General features: G+C 37.7%; 2 protein-coding genes and 1 long non-coding RNA gene across 4 annotated transcripts in view; 1 reads left to right on the top strand and 2 right to left on the bottom strand.

The window, feature by feature from the left end:
* The window catches only part of LOC132012274 (uncharacterized), a 120,219-nt gene extending 101,745 nt beyond the window's left edge, over positions 1 to 18,474 (bottom strand). Inside the window, exon 1 of the long non-coding RNA XR_009402577.1 lies at positions 18,413 to 18,474. This is a non-coding gene — a long non-coding RNA (uncharacterized LOC132012274). The remainder of the gene's footprint in view (positions 1 to 18,412) is intronic.
* Positions 1 to 19,885, bottom strand: part of CMSS1 (cms1 ribosomal small subunit homolog) — a 382,805-nt gene that overhangs the window by 262,109 nt on the left and 100,811 nt on the right. The window lies entirely within an intron of this gene.
* LOC132012273 (filamin A-interacting protein 1-like) lies at positions 388 to 5,836 on the top strand. Its single transcript, XM_059392098.1, has 3 exons — positions 388 to 630; positions 1,344 to 1,517; positions 5,654 to 5,836. Exons 1-3 carry the CDS (start codon positions 388 to 390, stop codon positions 5,834 to 5,836), a joined length of 600 nt encoding a protein of 199 aa, XP_059248081.1.

Raw genomic sequence — 19,885 nt, forward strand, 5'->3', positions numbered from 1 at the left:
GTTTGCCATTTTACAATTACGTTAAGTACATCTTAACTCAAGTAAACACTTAGGCGTTGGTCAGAGGTATGACCTGAATCCCTGACATGAAATACTTGGTGAATGAAGTTCAAATATAGTCTGTTTACCCATGGACATAAGTGGCCTTAGTCAAAGCAGAACACCTTTTTTAAAATTTTTATTTAAAAAAACAGAAGTGTAAATAAAACTGTGATTTATGAATCTACTAATGCTGTTCTCTGCTGTAGACTTCAGAAAGATTGAGTCTTTGGCTGCAGCAAATACAGCAAGAGTGCAGACCTGTTAAAGCAGTAATAGGTGCCCTTATTAAAACTCTACTTCCATTAAGAGGTACACACTGTTTTCCTTCTTTCCAGGCTTTAAAGAATGCGTTCCAGAAGCAGTGACACAGAGGGCTCAGCCCTAAAGCAATTTCCAAGACATAGTAAAGACCATGATTTCCAAGGACCTGAGGACATGAAGCAGAGACAGCAAGACAAAGACCCCACCAATGAGTCAGATGCAATTCTTTCCTGTCCTAAGTCACACGGTGGTGTCGGTCACCATGGAGAAGACCTCTCAAGAGACGATCTTTTATTTCTTCTGAGCATTCTGGAAGGAGAACTTCAGGTCAGCTGGGTTAGAATTATCCCCATGTTCAAAGAGAAGGCTGCTCGTGAATTTGGGGTGTATGCTGCCATGGAAATAGATTGTCTATGGTTCTACCTGTATGTAAGTGAAAGAAAGTACACAAATACAGAATTCTCTTATGCCAACCGAAAGGGCAATTAATCATATCTGAAAGGGCTGTCATTATGACACTTAACTGGCAACCATCATGTGAAAGATCACATCCTCTGCCTGTGCTGCTCATGAGATTCAGTGCACAGGCAGGTTGAGTAACAATGACTTCGAGATTGGCTTAAATAACAAGAGGCACTTTTATACCCCATGTAAATTGGCTACTCAACTTGCCCTAGCATTATTAACTCACATAAAAAACAAGAAACAGTTACTACACATATAAGAGAGTCTTATTTCCTACCCCCCCAAATGCAAATGTCAGTCCATTTAAAGGGTACCATGTTATCTACTTGTCAAACAATAAAAAATGTGGGGTTCCCCCAATGTTTATAGTGCTCACATTTAAAATATTATTAATGTGTAATTAGATTATAAGAAGGATGAGGGACATAGTTTAACTGCCTTTTGTAAAAGGTGTTATAAAGAAACATGACTCATTTTTTATTTGAAATAGAAGGAAAAAACCAGCTCTCAAGAACCACTTTCAGAGAATGCTGGTAGATAAAGCAAGCTTTCTGAAATGGCTTTTGTTCCTACAGGCTCGAGATGAAGTCATAGGCATTTTAAAGGCTGAAAAAATGGACTTGGCTTTGCTGGAAGCTCAGTATGGGTTTGTCACTCCAAAAAAGGTGTTAGAGGCTCTCCAGCGAGATGCTTTTCAAGCAAAATCTGCCCCTTGGCAGGAGGACATCTATGAAAAACCAATGAATGAGGTATGTATCGCATTAGGGGTGTGCACCTGGAAGGTGGAAAAGTTTACTAGCCAGCCAAGCACTTGGCTTGGAAGGTGAGCACGACATATAATTCTTTTTTGATTATTTACAGTTTTATGTTCTCACACATTTAAAATCTACCCAAGGTAGATAAATACGACATGTTCTACATGAAAGAAAAGGAGAACAAATCATAGATGGGATGTTTCCACTAGGTATCTTTCTTGACATCAGACTGAAAGCTGACAAATACAAGAGATTTTCTCTCTCTTACATACACTGAGAGCCAAAGACACTTAGACACACACACGTGCACACACACATGCACACAAGGGCAGCACATTATGGGGACCTGAAGGCTATACAGGCTATAATAAAAAACAGAAAAAGCTTAAATTTCTTTAAAAATACTGAGGTATTATGTCATAGAATTTTTTTTTAAAGATTTTATTTGAGAGAGAGAATGAGAGACAGAGAGAGCATGAGAAGGGGGAGGATCAGAGGGAGAAGCAGACTCTCTGTCAAGCAGGGAGCCAGATGTGGGACTTGATCCTGGACTCCAGGATCATGACCTGAGCTAAAGGCAGTTGCCCAACCAACTGAGTTACCCAGGCATCCTATGTCATAGAAAAAAAAATTTTTTAAAGCCTTTATTTATTCATTTGAGAAAGAGAGAGAGACATCACAAGCAGGCAGAGAGGCAGGCAGAGAGAGAGGGGGGAAACAGGCTCCCCACTGAGCAGAGAGTGTGATGCAGCACTTGATTCCAGGACCCTGGGATCATGACCTGAGTCAAAGGCAGAGGCTTAACCCACTGAGCCACCCCGGTGCCCCTGTCATAGAGATTTTGAGCATGAATGGAAATAATCAAAGAATTGTCCAAGCAATGGAATTTTAGAAAGCATGTATTTTAGATAAGTGTTATCCTTTTTCCTTCAAAAGTTTAATGACAGCAAAGATCTTTCCCCCCAACAAGTGTGCCCAGCAATGACAATAGCAAAGATGCAAAGTCTCAATACCACTGCACAAAGATTCAGTACTGCTTGCTCTTTTACTTGCTGACATTTCTGAAACCCTGGCATCCTTATTTTATTCTTCTATTTTCCTCTGAGACCTCAATGGAAAATTTCACAATTTTTCATTTTTATAAAAAGGAAACAACTAAGAGCATGAGTTAAGGCTGGAGAGAGTGAAAGCAAGTTTTGGACAAATTTCCCTCACATAAGCTCTGGCAACCTACCTCAGGACTGACCTCTAATGTCCTTGCTATTCTCGTCTTGGGTGTCTCATGAGAGAAGACTACTGTCTTGCCAAATGCGAAGGAGTTTGGTCAGATGGATCTGCTTCTCTGAAGGATAAGGATGCAACCACCCAAAGTCTGTTGACTTGCACTTTAATTCAAATTTTAGAAAGAAGAGCTGAAGCTGCATTCAAGTCAATTACATGAAGACTGCATCCTGGCTCCCAACATAGTGACTAGGAAATGGCATTAGGCAAAAATTCCCCAATTTATATAAGTGCAATGCAAACTGATGATCACTGACTGTATCCTGATAAAACTCCACAAATGGCACAATCCCTCAACACCTCAGTGTGAAATGAACAGAATGACTCCAAATCTATGCTAAAATCATGGGAAAGTTTTAATTTCACAATAATTCTATTACATATATGCAAAATTGAAAATACCCTGACTCTCTACAAATGCTTGTCCCTGAAAGTTACCCATAATTTAGCCCTTTATAAATCCAATCTCTTTTGATTACTCTCACAAAACATACACATACATACTCCTTTACACATACTCACTTATCACATTCCCACTTCCATGATGTGTCCACTTTTCTTCTCTTGCCTTTTACTTCTACCTTATAGACTTCTCTCTCCCCAGCTATGAGTCTATCCATTCCTTGAAGCCCACATAACTCTACCTACCCAATAATCCTGTTGTCTACCCACTTCTCTATCTAGGAAGTGATGGGAGAAATTTAAGTACCCAGTGAATAAACTGTATTAAGGGAGAATTTTAAATAGAGATCCCTAGACAGCTTTCCCACTGAGACCATCCATGGCTGTACCTGAGTTATAGCAGAATAAGGATCTGCATGCTAAGTAATTATTCTTTTACTTTTTCCCAACCTGGGATGTTAATAACCCTGAATTTTTTTTTATTCACAATGTACTTTTTGAAGAGTGTAAAAATCTCAACCACTCCTACAGTAAACTAAAGAGGACTTACCTATTCTTAAGGCAAAATAGCTTAGAAGACCTAACTGCTCTCAGTTACATCACATGGTAGGAATACTGACTTAAGATGAAAGACTGGTATTGGCATTGAGCTAGAACAAAGAATAGGAATGAGAAAAGGGGGTGACTGGTTTGTCAAGAGAAAGGGAAGATGTTAAGAACTCAGAGTCTACAACAGTTTTAACCTCCTATTCCTTTCCAACCTAGGGTTCTATATTAGAAGTTACCTTAAAAAAAGATACTGAGTTAATTGCCCAAGATATTCTTAGTTCTTCTTAAAAAAATAGCAAGGAAAATATAATATTTTGGATTTATCAAGGTATTATAATAAAAGAATCTGCATACTCTATTAGCATCACAATTCTCCAAGTACTTATTTAAGTAATTGTATAATTTAGCTTTTAAATTTCATTTTATTCTTTTAATTAATATTTACTAGAGAGATGATGAATAAAAATAGTTATGTCTAATGTTGTTGTGTTTAGTGTCTGTGTGACAGACAACAAATGATCACATAAGCCAAGTATACAATTAAACACAGTGTTGTTTTCTATGGTGAAAACCACAAAGCACTATGAGAGTATAATGGAAGATCAAATTAATTAATTAATTAATTTTAAAGATTTTATTTATTTATTTGACAGACAGAGATCACAAGTAGACAGAGATCACTGCCTGTGTTCTCTTCTGGGGGTTTTACGGTTTCAGGTCTCACCCTTAAGTCTTCAACCCATTTTGAGGTTGTGTGTGTGTGTGTGTGTGTGTGTGTGTGTGTGTGTGTGTGTATGGTGTTAGAAAATGGTCTAATTTCATTCTTTTGCATATAGTTCTCCAGCTTTCTCAGCACATTTGTTGAAAAGACTGTCTTTTCCCCATTGTATACTTTTGCCTCCTTTGTCATAGATTAACTGACCCTGTAAGCATGAATTTATTTCTGTACTCATTAAGACAAGTGCACACCTAATCCCCTTCACCTATTTCAACATTCTCCACTCCTACCCCAACTTCCCCTCTGGTAACCCTTTGTTCTTTGTCATTAACAGTCTGGTTTTTGGTTTGTCTACCCCCCACCCCTTTGTTTGTTTCTTAATTACACATACAAGTAAAATCATATGGTACTTGTCTCTGACTGACTTATGCTGCTTAGCATTATACTCTCTACATTCATCCATGTTGTTGCAATAGGCAAGATTTCATTGTTTTTTTATGAAGATGCTAAGAATTGTTAAAAATTCAATGTAGGCCCTACCTTCAGGGACTTCACAGTCTAGTAGGGAAGACAAACACGTAAGTCAGGTACAGCCTGATCATATCTTAATAGAGATATAAGTAGGCCACAGAAACCAGAAAGGACTTGGTATTGACATTTGTTCACATTAGTACTACATAACCAACAAAGAATTGATTAATAAGAATTTTAAAAATATGCAAACACCTTGAGGCATAATATGATGAAAAACAGACCAAAGGATCCAAGAAGCCTACTCTAGGGAGGGCTGGGGCAGGATAGAAGTTAAGTTGCCTCAGAATCAAATATTATGCAAAGATTCCTTCTTTATGTCATTCCTCTGACAAGGTTTTTCTGAAGAGAGAAGAAAGTGTCAGAAAAGGGATATGGGGAAATTATTCTGATATCCACAGAGGAAACAATTATTTTCTCTGTGTGAAAAAAAACAGTTAACAGTAGAAAGATTACATTTGTGTTGAGATGCATCAAAAAGTATCAATTAACAAGAGTAATGATAAAGAAAAAAACCAAGCAAAAAGATGAGAAACCCACTGCTAAATTACTTAGTCAAAACTTAGATATTCCTAAAACAGTGAATGAAAGATGGCAGTATTTTGAAGGGTTTGCAGTTAACACACTATAAATGTATTTTCTTTTGTAGTTGGAGAAAGTCATGGAAAAATATAAAGAATCTCATAGACGAATCCTGGAACAGCTTTTAATGGCAGAAAAATCTCATAGGCAAACCATACTGGAGTTGGAAGAAGAAAAGAGAAAACACAAAGAATACATGGAGAAGAGTGATGAATTCATAAGCTTACTAGAACAGGAATGTGAAAGGTAAGGCTACTGTGGACATGACAATGATCCATTCTGCAAACTCTTACTAACCTTTCACTATGGGTTCAACATTGTACCAGGGATACAGGGATGAATATGACAGAGCTTCTGCTCTTAAAGTTCTCATGGTACAGAGGGAGGAAGAGGATGTGTTTAAAGATAATTAGAATATAATGCAATAACCAGGTATGATAAAAACTATGGAAACATAAATGCTGGGCACCTTATTCTGCAAGGGAGTGCTTTGTGAAAGGGGCAGAGGAGGTAATAGGGGTCTAGTCCCTATGCAAACAAGAATGGAAACTACATACAAGGCAGGGGCAGAAATAAGTGTCATAGCATAGAGATAAAATAGTATGGGTAGTGAGGGAACTCAACATGACCACAGTACAGGGTGTAATTGCAGGATGAGAAAAGGCAAGGCTAGCCACAAGCAGATGGATTTTATACTGTTGGCAAGAAGGGACAAATGACAACTTGTGAGAAGAGGAAGGAGTTGATCAGGTATGATTTCTTGAAGAACCATCAGGGCAACATGGAATAAAGACAGGAGCTTTAGACTGGGGGAGGGTATATGTTCCAATGGCTATGGGGTTAGAGAGAAGAGGGTATGAATAAGAAAATACTTATGATGCACAATCAATACTAATGGGTGACTAATGAGACTAGAGAGCAGAGGAAGAAATACAAGGGAGTTTTGAGAAGCACTCCTGGCTAGTCACCAGGGTACATTACATAGGAATGGTGCAGAGCTTTTTGCTGGTGGAGGAGATGGCTCAAAAGTGGGGGTAGGTCCTGTTTTAGACATGCTGAGTATGAGGTACCTGGTGTATTCTGATGTCCAGTGGGGAGAATGATATATCTAATTAAACAACATACAGTTGGAAATACGGGTCTGGAAAATGTTGGGCCAGTGATGTGGATTTGCAGCCTGGTGATAGCTGAAGCAATGAGTGCTGGTATGGTGAGGAGAGAGAATTCTGGAAGGGAACTCCAGAAGAATCAATGGCTCGCTGTTTTCTGAAGAACTAGAAGGGAAAGAACGCAAAGAAACCAAACAAGGAAAGACTTTCAAGCAATACAGAAAAGGAGAAAAAAATGTCCCAGGACTTTGCAACAAGGAAGACACTGGGAAACTTTATGAGTCCTTTCAATAAAACAGTGAGGGCAGCAGCCAAATAACAATGCTTTGAAGAATAAATAAGAAACGAGAATGTAGCAGCTTAAATGTGAACCATTATTTTGAGAGGTTTGGCTGCAAAAAGGGAGAGATTTGTTGGTAAACATTTTGTAACCATATGAAGGGCAGATTATTTTGCTCAATTTTGTCCCTCTGTTCTGAATCACCTTAGAAAATATGAGCCTTCATTTGAAATGGAAAGGACAATTAAGGCTCTATACTGATAATACAAAGATAGAAAAGAACCAATCATTGCAATATCAAATTTTACTGAACTGTCATTTCACTTCTGTTATTCCATGTGTACTTCTGAGTTACAAAGCTAATGGTGCTGCATTCTAACAATCACAGAAAAATGCAGAAAAAAATAATTATTTCTCTAAAATATTAGTAGTTTCAGTGCTTTTTTTAAACTACTTATAATTCATATTTTAGCTAGGTAACTGAAGTTACACAATAGCTAGGTTAATGGCAAAGTTTCATTTCTTACTTCTTGGTAGACAGTTGGTCTGATTCCCAGAGAATCCATGGCCCTCACATCCAGTTACTTTTTTTCCACATTCATCAGGAGGTTTGTTTTCTACTCACTACATGGGGGTGGGGGTGGGGGTGGGGGTGGGGGGAGTTGTTACCTTGAGCTTCATGAACTTGAAATATCTTGAGGGGAAGATTAAAGGAGTATGAGAAGTCTGGCACCAAGGGAAGATTTGACTCAGACATTACAATGTAAGATTTGTTATTCAATGAGACAATGTTATATTAAATATTATTTCGAACCCCTGTGGTTTGGCACCCGTGGCCTCATTTGGCCTCCACATTTATTTGGCACTAACTTGCTGAACACAGACACTTTCTTTCATCTTTCATTATTATGAACATTTATTGACTACGGTTAGAGTGCTGCTTGCCATAGAACAAAGAAGTACTGGTTGTCCCTCTCCAGAGGGCTTACCACATTAACAAAGAAGGCAAGACATTACAGATTTAGGGTAGGAATGTGGAGGGCTGTCTGAGGTACAGTTTTAATATTCACTGCTGTACCTCAACTATCTTCTAGTGGAAGGCTTAGGAGGACATCCAGAAATAATGCTGGGAGGCAGATGAAGATTATTTAAACTAAGAAAGGGCAAAGAGAACAACTCTGAGAAATGGGAACAAAAATTCAGTGGGAATAAAGGCCATGAGCTAGAGGAAAAGGAAAACAGTGAGACAAATGTAAATTGTATCCCATGAAATCAATATATTAAGAATGGAATTTCTACATGTATCAAGGGGGCTTAAGAGGAAGAATTTAAAAGATCATGTTTTTTAGCCTTTGGACACAAAGTTTCTTCATCTTAAAGAATAATGAAAGTGGGGCGCGTGGGTGGCTCAGTGGGATAAAGCCTCTGCCTTCTGCTCAGGTCGTGATCTCGGGGTCCTGGGATCCAGCCCTGAATCGGGGCTCCCTGCTCGGCAGGGAGCCTGCTTCCTCCTCTCTCTCTGCCTGCCTTTGTGCTTACTTGTGATCTCTGTCTAGTAAATAAAATCTTAAAAAAAAAAAAAGAATAATGAAAGTGAATATACCATTGCCAAAAATAGGAAAAACTGACTGGAGTGACTCTTATTCCTATGTAGCAGCCATTCCAGAAGATATGAAAATCACCTATTTCTGTTTGCCAAGGAACAGCTTTCAGATGGAACTCTTGGGATATGATATTGTTAAATGTATTATCAACTCACATGATATACAGACAATTCTTGCCCTATTCTGCCCATACCACATCACAGCTCCCGTTATCTTGGCACCCTTGTTGCACTGGTCCTTCTTGCTCCCCTACCTTCAACAGGGAGACTGTGGGCCTGAGGACTTCTCCCTGCTTTAGGGCCATCTGCATCAAAATATTACATGAAATCCACCTAACAAAACAAAGTGGGGAAAACTATAATAATTTAGGAGGTGCTTACACGAGTGAAATACCACTCATTTGTTTCATTCTCTGACAAGGGACAAAACAACATGTGCACCATCATGGAGTCCTTCTAACTTTATTGAGAGTACTTCCTCTTAAGCACATAGCCACTCTTCACAAAAGCAAGATGAACTTGTCTTAAGGGGTCAAAGAATAATGTTTATTTCCTTCCTCAAACAAAGTAATAGAAGCCACTCCCAAATCAGTGACCCTCAGTACAGAGAAACAAAGACAGATATCATAATCCCCATAAAAAGGGAGTTGGGTGAGGATAACTATAAAAGACTATCTGACTGAAACTCTGAAAAAAACACTGCAAATGTTACTCGGTTGGTAAGTGTTGGATAATATCTATGTGGAAATAAAATAAAAATTAAGAAATACATGATTGAGATAAGTTAAAGAGACCTTAGAGGGTATAATAATGGATTTCAAATTTAGGCTCAATTTCTGTGTTTTCCTGGGAGAATCTGTTTTATGTGGAAAACCCTAAAGGAGACTGATGTCACAGGTTTTTAGGCCAAAATGTTTGCCAACTGATGTAGTTGTCCTAATCAGTAAACAATTGGTTTTCCCACTGAGGGAGGATGGGGGCAGGGATGAACTCAGGAAACCATTCCCAAGCATGTTAATGCAAAGTTTCCTTTGCTGTAATCTGGGCAGTTTGGTCTGTCCATAAGGTAACATTATCCACATTTCATGACCACTTTTCTGTTCACTGACCAGTTCCAATGTGTGGATATGTGTGTCACTGATGACCTGAATTATGACTTGGCTGAATTACAAGTGGAGTCTATGTGAAATGTTTTATATAAAAGCAATGCCAGTAATTTTTGACCTTTCTGGATGGCTTCACAGGAAAGCCAAAACAAAAATCACTTTTAGTCAGTACAATTTTGCAAAATTTTCCCATAAGTGAAATGCCAAATCTGTCTGTACTTTCAAAAAACCTTGCATAATTTCTTTTTCCTTTTTCAGTTTCAGTGGGGGAAAAGGCTATGAAGAAAAAAAAAAGTTCCTTTTTTTTTTTTTTTTGAAATCATGCATTCTTTTTTAGAATACAAAAACAAACCATGTATATTAACCATACATGTTATTACATTTTGGGCCTTGAAGTAACCACTAAAGTGGGAAACAAATATTATGGTAACTCTGTATAAAAATGTGGCTTCAACTGTAAATTTTTTTTTTAAAGCCTTAAATTACTTATCATAATATCTTGGCCAAATGGGTTAGCATTGATACTCTGACTTCAAAAAGCAAGAGTTCAAATGCTGGCTTCTCAAAAGTCACAGAGTGAAGAAAGAGTCACAGGTAGAATTTATTATTCCTGTCCTGCCCAAGAGTTACTAGATAGAACAGTGGCCCCGGAGGAAGAAGGGTCTTTAGAGTAAAGTCACCAGGGACCCAGCTTCAAGGGTTGCTGCCCAGACCATAGCTTGGGCTAAGTCTTTTGTTGTTTAGGCTTTAGTGAAGTACAAAGCACTTCTACCTCTCCTTTGGCTGAGGGAACTTTATAAAAAAAGATTTCCGTCATCCATCCTTTCCCATTATGACAGGCCTATTTTGCAGATGGGCATCAGACAAAGTGACTGAAAAGTTGAGCCATATTCACTTTCTTGTTAACTGAGGGTATTTGAGTACCTTAAAAAAATTTTTTTTTGGGTGCCTGGGTGGCTCAGTGGGTTAAGCCGCTGCCTTCGGCTCGGGTCATGATCTCGGGGTCCTGGGATCGAGTCCCATATCGGGCTCTCTGCTCAGCAGGGAGCCTGCTTCCCTTCCTCTCTCTCTGCCTGCCTCTCCATCTACTTGTGATTTCTCTCTGTCAAATAAATAAATAATCTAAAAAAAAAATTTTTTTTTTAAAGTTCATTTATTTAAGTAATTTCTACACCCAATGTGGGCTCAAACTCATGACCCCAGGATCAAGAGTAGCACGCTCCTCCAAAGGAGTCAGCCAGGCATCCCTATATGTGAGTACTTTTAAAGGCTTTTGTTAAAAACATCAAATCTTCTTTTCAGGGGCTTTGGCTATCTCCCTCATATATATGTAAATGATAAATATATTTCTCTAAATTTTTAGTTAATTAGTTAGCTAGTTTGTACTGCATGCCATTCATTCAATCACTCAAGAACAACCAACGGCCAAAACAAAAAAACCCCAGCAACAACAATTAATGAAATGCGTGCTACATGCCAAGTACTATGGAAGACACTAGGTGAAGGAGGTAGATATGGTTTCCCCCTGTATAAAACCCTAACTAATTTGTGCATGTGTAAAACAGAGACATCACTGCAGAATTTAAGGCTTGATACTGAAGCTTCTAAGGTACTAAGCAATCATGATGGGTAGGGGAAAAAAGGCACCATTATAGTAAAATGACATAATAACTTGAAATGCTCATGAAAATAGAACATTCAGGAGAAATCAACAAACACATTAAACTAGAGTACTTTACTGGAGAATTCAATATCTTGCAACCATTGCCATTAGAATTTTTAGCTTCTTTGGTCTTAAATCTCAGCTTTTAAGACTCTCCCATAAAGTATGACACAATGGGTATAATGTTTTAAAAAATAAACTAAGTCTACTTAAAAAAATCTTATTTAGAAAGCCAGCAGTTTTAAATTTCATGCACACTAAACTATTGTTGTAGAATACATTGTACTCAAATGCAATCATTTCCTTTCTGTTTTCTGGCAAGGAGTTCTATGTATTACATATTCTCAAGACTATGTCTTGCAAGTAGTGAAATAGATGCCAGATCTCCATTTGACCTTTGTCATGGGTATCCAGTTCTTTTTTTTTTTTTTTAAAGATTTTATTTATTTGTCAGAGAGAGCGAGCAAGAGTGAGCACAGGCAGACAGAGTGGAAGGCAGAGTCAGACGGAGAAGCAGGCTCCCTGCGGAGCAAGGAGCCCGATATGGGACTTGATCCCAGGACGCTGGGATCATGACCTGAGCCGAAGGCAGCTGCTTAACCAACTGAGCCACCCAGGCGTCCCGGTATCCAGTTCTTCATCAGAACAAAATGGAGACCTACTATAAACATTTACTTCAGTATCATAATTCTACAGAGTATCACAAGTGTTCATACACTCCAGACCTAACATAGGATCTGGGAAGGGATACAGAGAAACTAATTACCTCATAAAGGTACTGAACACAATTTAGGACTGTACACAATAACTTAGCTTTCAATAGATGTCACAGAATCGTACCTCGCCACTACACAATTCAGTGCTTTTCATATAGCACCATTTAATTATAGAGGTCAAAATTCAGATATAGTAATGACACTGTGTTTCGACTGCTGTTCTCTCCCAGAAAGCTGAGCCAAATTTTACAAATAATTTTGCATCTGTATTTGGATAAGCAATGATTAGTGAAGTTATTACTCACAAAATAATATTATACATGTTATAAAGCAGTTAAAGAGGAAACCTAACGAACACAGTGAGGGATGAAGCAGGAGCTTGAAGATAGGGGACTCTGGTCTATAGACTAGATTTGTAGATAGTGTGTAACTTTGGACAAATTCCATTTCTCCAATCTTGGGTATAAAACAAATGGGGCAGACCATATGATATGTATTTCTCTTTCAGATCTAAATATCTGTGGTTATGTGATTGCTCTAAGTAAGTACCTTTTACTTTAAGCCTATGATTCTAACTCATACTATCAAAAGAAGCCAGTGAGGATGACAATGTCTTTACCAACTTCAAATCCAAGTCTGTATTTCCATTCTTAAAGGATATCTAGATTTAGGTATGCTGTACTACTTCTCAAATATCACATATCCAAATTGAACCCAGTATTGCCTTTGCAAATCCAGGTCAGTTTATAATGTTTCTATTCCTATTAATGCCACTTCAAAGAATTGATCAATTGGATAACTACATAAAAGTTACAGAAGTCTCTGAATCCTGAATTTAAACTAGAAAAAGACCTAACAATCTAGACCAACCTTCTGATTTTTGAATTTAGAACAGTGAGGCCCCTCAAGTCCTAAATAAGAAATCACAAAATCTTGCTGCTAAATAGTAGTAAAACCAGACCAGAAGCTAGCTCTCCTGATAGCATATTTGGTGCTATTCTCCCTAGAATCATTATTATATGCTGAAGTTTTGTGCTTGGTGTTGTAGGGGGTGGTCCAGAAGAATTTTAAGACATAATAATAATACAGTTGAAAAGACCAGATACTCACAAATAATATGTAGGTGATTAAAAGAAGACTGAATTGTTCATTCTGTGGTGCTGACACTACTGTTGCAATATTACAGAAAGTCAGGCAAAAAGGGTATTAAGGACTATAATTATTCAACAGCCAGCTTAGCCCTAGGAGAATGGAGGGCATACAGTAAACACTGGATAAACATCCAACAGGCTCACAGCTACTAGTTTAACAGCCCTACAGAAGAGGAAGCCAAAGACTGAATGTGGAAAGGTGACCTTAAACTTGTGTTCCACCTGACTATAAAATACAAAGAGAAAGAAGAGTCATTACACCATGTCAAAATGAAATTTTTGCCTCATAAATGGAAATTAAGGTGGAACATTAGAATGAAACTGTATCCTGCATTTGCAACTTGCAGGTAAATTTTCCTGGCAAGTGTATTATTCCCTCATGAGAAGATAAAGTCAAACAGCCAGCTGTAAGGATGGAGATGCCTGGCATAAATGATGATTAAATGAGGAGTAAATATCACTGCACAAAAAAGCATTTTCTTAGCAGGGTGTATGCTATTGGGGTTAAAAAGTATAGACTCAAGTCAGAATAACAAAAGTCTAAGCCATGGTCCCATCCTCTCACCAGCTTTTTGACCCCCAACAAAGTACTTAACCTATTTAATCTCAGTTTCACTGTTAAAAACAGATAAGCATATCTTATAAGTTCTTGGAATTATTAAATTATAAAGTGCATAAAAGTGCTAAGTATGGTGTCTAACACACAGGAAGCACTCAGTAAGCACTAGCATCTTTCTTCACATTTGCCTTTGTTTAAAGGTGGTTTTTTTACATACTTGGTGACACATTGGCATTTTTCAGATTTCCAGGGAGGCATTTAATTAGATCCTATACTGACTCGGGGGGTAAGGACGTGATGATGAATAGGAGCTTTCAAGGGGTCATACAGTTCAGCATAGGAGGAACAGACAATAAAACAGTGCAGTGTTGTGTTACAGGCATGATGACAACAGAGAACACTGAGGCTGCGCAAAGGAGGGATCACTTTCTAGGGCTGCTCATACCTTCTTACCTTCAGAGTAGAGGTATTACTAAACTGCCTAATGATCTAATAGTGTAACACTGAACAGAGCAATACAGTGCTCAAGGAAATTTTTTTCCTTTTAAACCACAGAGACCTATTTCCCCATTTTGGAAATCATTTTTTTTTTTTTTAAGATTTTATTTATTTGTCAGAGAGAAGGAGAGAGAGCAAGCACAGGCAGACAGAACGGCAGGCAGAGGAAGAGGGAGAAGCAGGCTCCCTGCCGAGCAAGGAGCCGGATGTGGGACTCGATCCCAGGATGCTGGGATCATGACCTGAGCCGAAGGCAGCTGCTCAACCAACTGAGCCACCCAGGCGTCCCCTGGAAATCATTTTAATTAGAAAAAACTAGAAATGTTAATGCAGTGGTATCATGAAGAGGACATGCTAGCATATATATGAAATTAAGACTCATGCAATATGGCAGTTTTTAAGTGCACCAGAAGATTCCATTGCTGCTCTGGCCTGCCAGTGTCACAAGATCCCCACAAAATCATGTCATTTGGCCTAAAATGATTGTGAAGAATCAAATATTCCCACTATTAGGTAAGGGGCCTGCATTTGATTTGTTTTGTTCATAGTTTCTCCTGCAAGGTCCAGAGTATGAAGAAGTGCAATAAATATTTGTTGAATAAGTGACTGAAATTTAAGAGAAGTTGTTAAACTTTAATCTATTATTTTATATTAATATCTTATCATAAATTAGCTTCTGGATTAATTCTCTTCACTTAGTCCAGCTTTGGAGAATAGTATATGTATATTACAAAAGTCGATTTTGATAGATGAAGAAGAACAAGCTTGAGAGCTTTGGGGTTGTCCCCGTGAGAGCAGATATAAAAGAAGGCAGGTCCTTTATCAAGGCACTGGAAGAAAGAAAGATCCCAAAAGGGGATTTTAAAGTTGAAGAACAGTGGAAAAATTAACCAAAAAAAAAAAAAAGCTAAAAACAACTCTCTCAATTCATATTTTTCACAGTTGTTGTACCCTATTTCTATTCATTAAAACATTCTATCCATCCTCCTAAATCACTACTTCTCTATACCGTAATTTTTAAGAGCATGACTTCTGCTATATCATACAGATGTAATTTATTTAACAAATTCCCTATTTTTATATACCTTCCACTTTTTCACTTTTATAAGGAAGTGACTAATAGCCTCATACTTCAACTAATTTTTACACCTTCTTAATTGTTGACTTAGAAAAATAATTCCTTAGATATGGGTCAAAAGTTATGAACCTTTTAGGGATTTTGAAACCTGTAGCTAACGTGTCCTCTATAAATAGATTGTTTATATTATTACTAACAATGCAGGAGTGTACCCATTTCTTATTTTGTAACTTTGCCTGGGACTAATCTTGAATCTGACCTCATTTTAAACATGACTTAATGTTAAAAAGTATGTAAAGCGGATGTTAGTAATATGAATCAGACTTTCCCACTGACTTGGGCTTTTAGAGATGTGTTACTTCTGAAGGAAAAAATTCTAATATATCATAAAAACACAAACCTAACATTTTTCTTGAAATAGTATTTTTCTGTTGTCAATATAATTTCAGTATATTTCCTCTTCCCTATCAAATTCAGGTTTGGACTTCCTAAGACTGTTTGGGTTTCTGTTTGCTTCTTCTCTAAAAGATCTGAACCCTCCTCTTTCCATACAATCCCATGCCAGCCAAGCTTTCGAGTCCAAATCCAGGATCCTGGCAATAGTTTATAACACAGTACTAACATTTCATGGTCCTGACAAGTTTGATTTGTTCAACATCGTGGAATCCAAAATTCATTTTGTCAAATTCCACCACTGAAAATTCAGTTGATTTGAAGTGTTTGAGAATTTCATGCCAATTTCTCCTATTTAACTCAATTTCTACTTGCAAATTCTTGCTTCCTCACATTTCCTATTTATCATGCACATATATTTATGCCCATAGCATTTTCCCATTTGTTTCAATGAGTTTCCCAGTAACAGCTTAAAATATTTGAGATGCCTGAAAACAGGTAATTTATATTTCTTCAGAAGATGTTTCAGAAGCAGTGCCTAAGTGGCTTGGTCAGTTAAGTGTCTCTCTTGATTTCAGATCAGGTCATGATCCCATGGTTTTAGGGTTGAGCCTCCATCTGGCCCCTTATCAGGCTCCGTACTCAGTGCAGAGTCTGCTTGGGATTCTCCCTCTCCCTCTGCACCTCCCCCTACTTGAGCACTTGCTCTCTCTTTCAATATATAAAATCTTTTAAAAAAAGGAAAAAATAATGTTTCAGAAGAAACATGTTAGCAGAATTTATGAAGACATTATGTGTTTTCTCAAAAATAAGTAATTTCTAATTTACAGTTTTGTCACTTTATATCATGTATTAAAAAAAAAAAATGGAGCAGAGGGAGAGAGAAAATCTGAAGCAGGGGTTGATCTCATAACCCCGAGATCATGACCTGAGTGGAAATAAAGAGTTAGACACTTAACCAACCTAGTCACCCAGGCACCCCTATATCATGCATTTTTGTTTTTGATGTTAACTGAAAATGATATTCAAGACTTGTCATGCCATAACAGTGGAATATATATAGTAAAAGAACACAGAAAAAAGCAGCACATGTGGTTGCAACTACACTGTTTAGTGGACATACCCTTCAAAGATATCAGAGATCTCAAAACTGAATATTTACCAGTAGTGTCAACACTGAGGACCTAATATAAATGACAATTAAAGAGAAAAACAATTTCCCTGTGAAGCACATCTGTCATTTGCTTTATGTCAAATTACTTCTTTTCTAAACAGATTTGCTGACTAATCGAATCTCCAGCTAATAATGTATCCAAGAACGTGCCAGTTTTTCGATAGCCATACCTTCAAACATGTTACTTTAAGCTGTTAGGACAGCATTTCGATTAAATGAATGGCCTTTTTAATGTGTTTATTTGTGGAGACCCAGATGGAGAACTCCTGTGGCCTCTTCATGCAGAAGAATTCAGTGGCTTATTCTCACCATTCCTTTGAGGGCTAAGATTTTTATCAATAAACAAAGTAAGAGGCACAGAATAACAAAAATGTTGGAAGGAAAAAAAAATCACTCAATTTTCATCTGTGTTGAATTCTAAATGAGTCATGCCTCAATAATAACAGAGCAGAGCAAATCAGATAAAACTTCATCACAAAGAAAACCTCTGGATGGCAGGAATTAATTCTAAACTGGAAGAGTTTAATATTGAAACATGCTTCCCCCTCTCCTCTAAATAGGCCTCTATTTTTCCACACTAATTTTATTTTGTTTGTTAGGGAAACATGAGGGGTAGTCACTTAGTTCCCACTTTCAATTCCAGAAAGAAATCTCAGAAATTCAAGGAGATTTGTGGTTTCAGAACAAACTTTTCTTGCACCATGGCTGAGCACTCATAACCCACCAAATCGTGAAAGGACTCCCCCAAAGTTGGTTTCTTTGTACTTCAGATATATTTCAAAGATATATATAGAAGAATCCATCTTCTAAAATGTTTTAGAAATAAGGTTCAAGTTCTGCTTTTATTGAATTGAAAATAGTCCAAATTTCCTTACAGATGCTACATTTATTAATAATTACTTTCATTTAAAATATAACCGAGGGGGCGCCTGGGTGGCTCAGTGGGCTAAAAAGCCTCTGCCTTTGGCTCAGGTCATGATCCCAGGGTCCTGGGATCAAGCCCCGCATTGGGCTCTCTGCTCAGCGGGAGCCTGCTTCCCTTTCTCTCTCTCTGTCTGCCTCTTTGCCTACTTGTGATCTCTGTCAAAATAGATAAAATAGATAAAATCTTAAAAAAAAAAAAAAAGGATAATTGAAACATAAATGTGTAAGGGGTGGGGTGCAGTCCTCAACCTCAAATGTCTTCAGGGGTCATCTGGCTAAGATAAATGAGAAGAAGAGGCTGGATATACACAATAGGGAATGGTGGAGACCTTGAAAACCTGCAAAGCTCAAGTCCATTTAGTAAGCTTTCTGAATAATCACTTCAATATCACCAATAAATAAGAAACAGGCCCTAGAACACGGTTGATCCAGATATGGAGAAGCCAAATTTAAGAAGCTCAGCTTTGGAGAAGAGGATATATATGATGAGGAAAGAGGACAAATGTTCTTTGCATCCTATAACAGCAGATCTATATTAAATCAGAAGGATAAGCACTGGACACAATACATACGTGATGAAGAAGTCTGTTTATCATGGCTTCTTGTCTGTCTTCTCCCCACTTACACACTTCTGTAAGGAGAGCAGAGACGTCTTGTTTTGTTTATCTCTGTAGCCTTAGCCCCTCACAGAAAGTGCCCAATTGGTATGTACAGAATAAATAAATGTATTACTCTCTCTAAACATACCCACTAACATGAACACTGTAATTGGTAGCAGCAGCTATGGGGACTTCAAAGGAGCTCTTGTTTTTAGTGAAGACCTCTCCCAAAGATCCCCTGCTCTTTGGTGGCAAGAAGAGAAATGTGTTATTCTTCTTCATGCTTCTAAATGTTTTGATATTAACCCAAAGACAGGAACTTCCTTGCACCTTTTCTACACGGCTGAATGAATACGGAAACATTAAATTTCTTCAAAATTAAATACATATATATACACGTAAATGCATTTAAAAAACCCAAAACAATAAAATGACAACACAGGGTTATAACCAGCAAAATCAGTACTGTGAGGATTCTGTGTAACAGCCTGGTTCCATTAACAAATGCTGTAAATTATGTATAAGGGGAAATTAACAAGGGGAAGTTTATAAGTTAAAAGAAATTTAGACATCCCCATAAAGCGTAATGGATGATCTTACTTGAGTTTTGATTTGAAGACATTATAGGAGGGGGTGGAGAGAATCAGGAAAATCTGAACCCTGGAATATTTCAGAATATGAAAGAATTATTTCTAATGTTAGGTGTGTTAATGGTGTTGTGATGTGTATTTTAAAAAATCATTATTTTTTAGAGATATAGTCTGAAAATATTTTAAAATGAAATGATAGAATGTTTGGGATTTACTTCAAAATAATTTGAAGTGGGGAGCATTAGTGTAGGGGAGGAAAATAATTTCCTCTCTATACTTCTGAGTTCTTGGCTGAGACCCTCTGTAATAAAAGACAGGTTAACAACAGAAAAAACAAACTGAAGTTTATTAACATGTATGCCTCAAGTACATACATGGGAAATAACCAGGGAAAATAAGTACCTCTACAAGATGACTTAAGCTGGAACCTTAAATACCATCTTCAGCTAAAAGCAAAAGACGGGGTGGGTTGGGGGAGGGGCAGCTTGTTAAGGACACTACCAGAAAAAGCAAGGGTAAGGTCTGTTATGCAGATTTAAGTTGGTGTCTTCTCCACTGGGAAGACTGCCTTGTGATTTAGTCATCTTTCTTGTCCTGGTGCTGAGAGTGAGATACCCTTACAAACAGAGTGTCCCTCCATAAGTGTAAATTTCTCTTACAAGAGGTTAACTCCACTCTTATCTTTAGAACTTCTGCATCTGCTGTTTTTCAAAATAATCGATTCAAAATAGTTCTTATGTCAAAGAGGCTTATTTTGGAATGGCATATTCTGCTACCCTTCAGCAGGGTGGTACAGAAGAAACAATATAGGCCAGGAGTTGATAGTTATTGAAGCTGCATGAAGAACACATGGGGG

Source organism: Mustela nigripes, chromosome 2 (assembly GCF_022355385.1).
Source record: "Mustela nigripes isolate SB6536 chromosome 2, MUSNIG.SB6536, whole genome shotgun sequence".
Classification (NCBI taxonomy): domain Eukaryota; kingdom Metazoa; phylum Chordata; class Mammalia; order Carnivora; family Mustelidae; genus Mustela; species Mustela nigripes.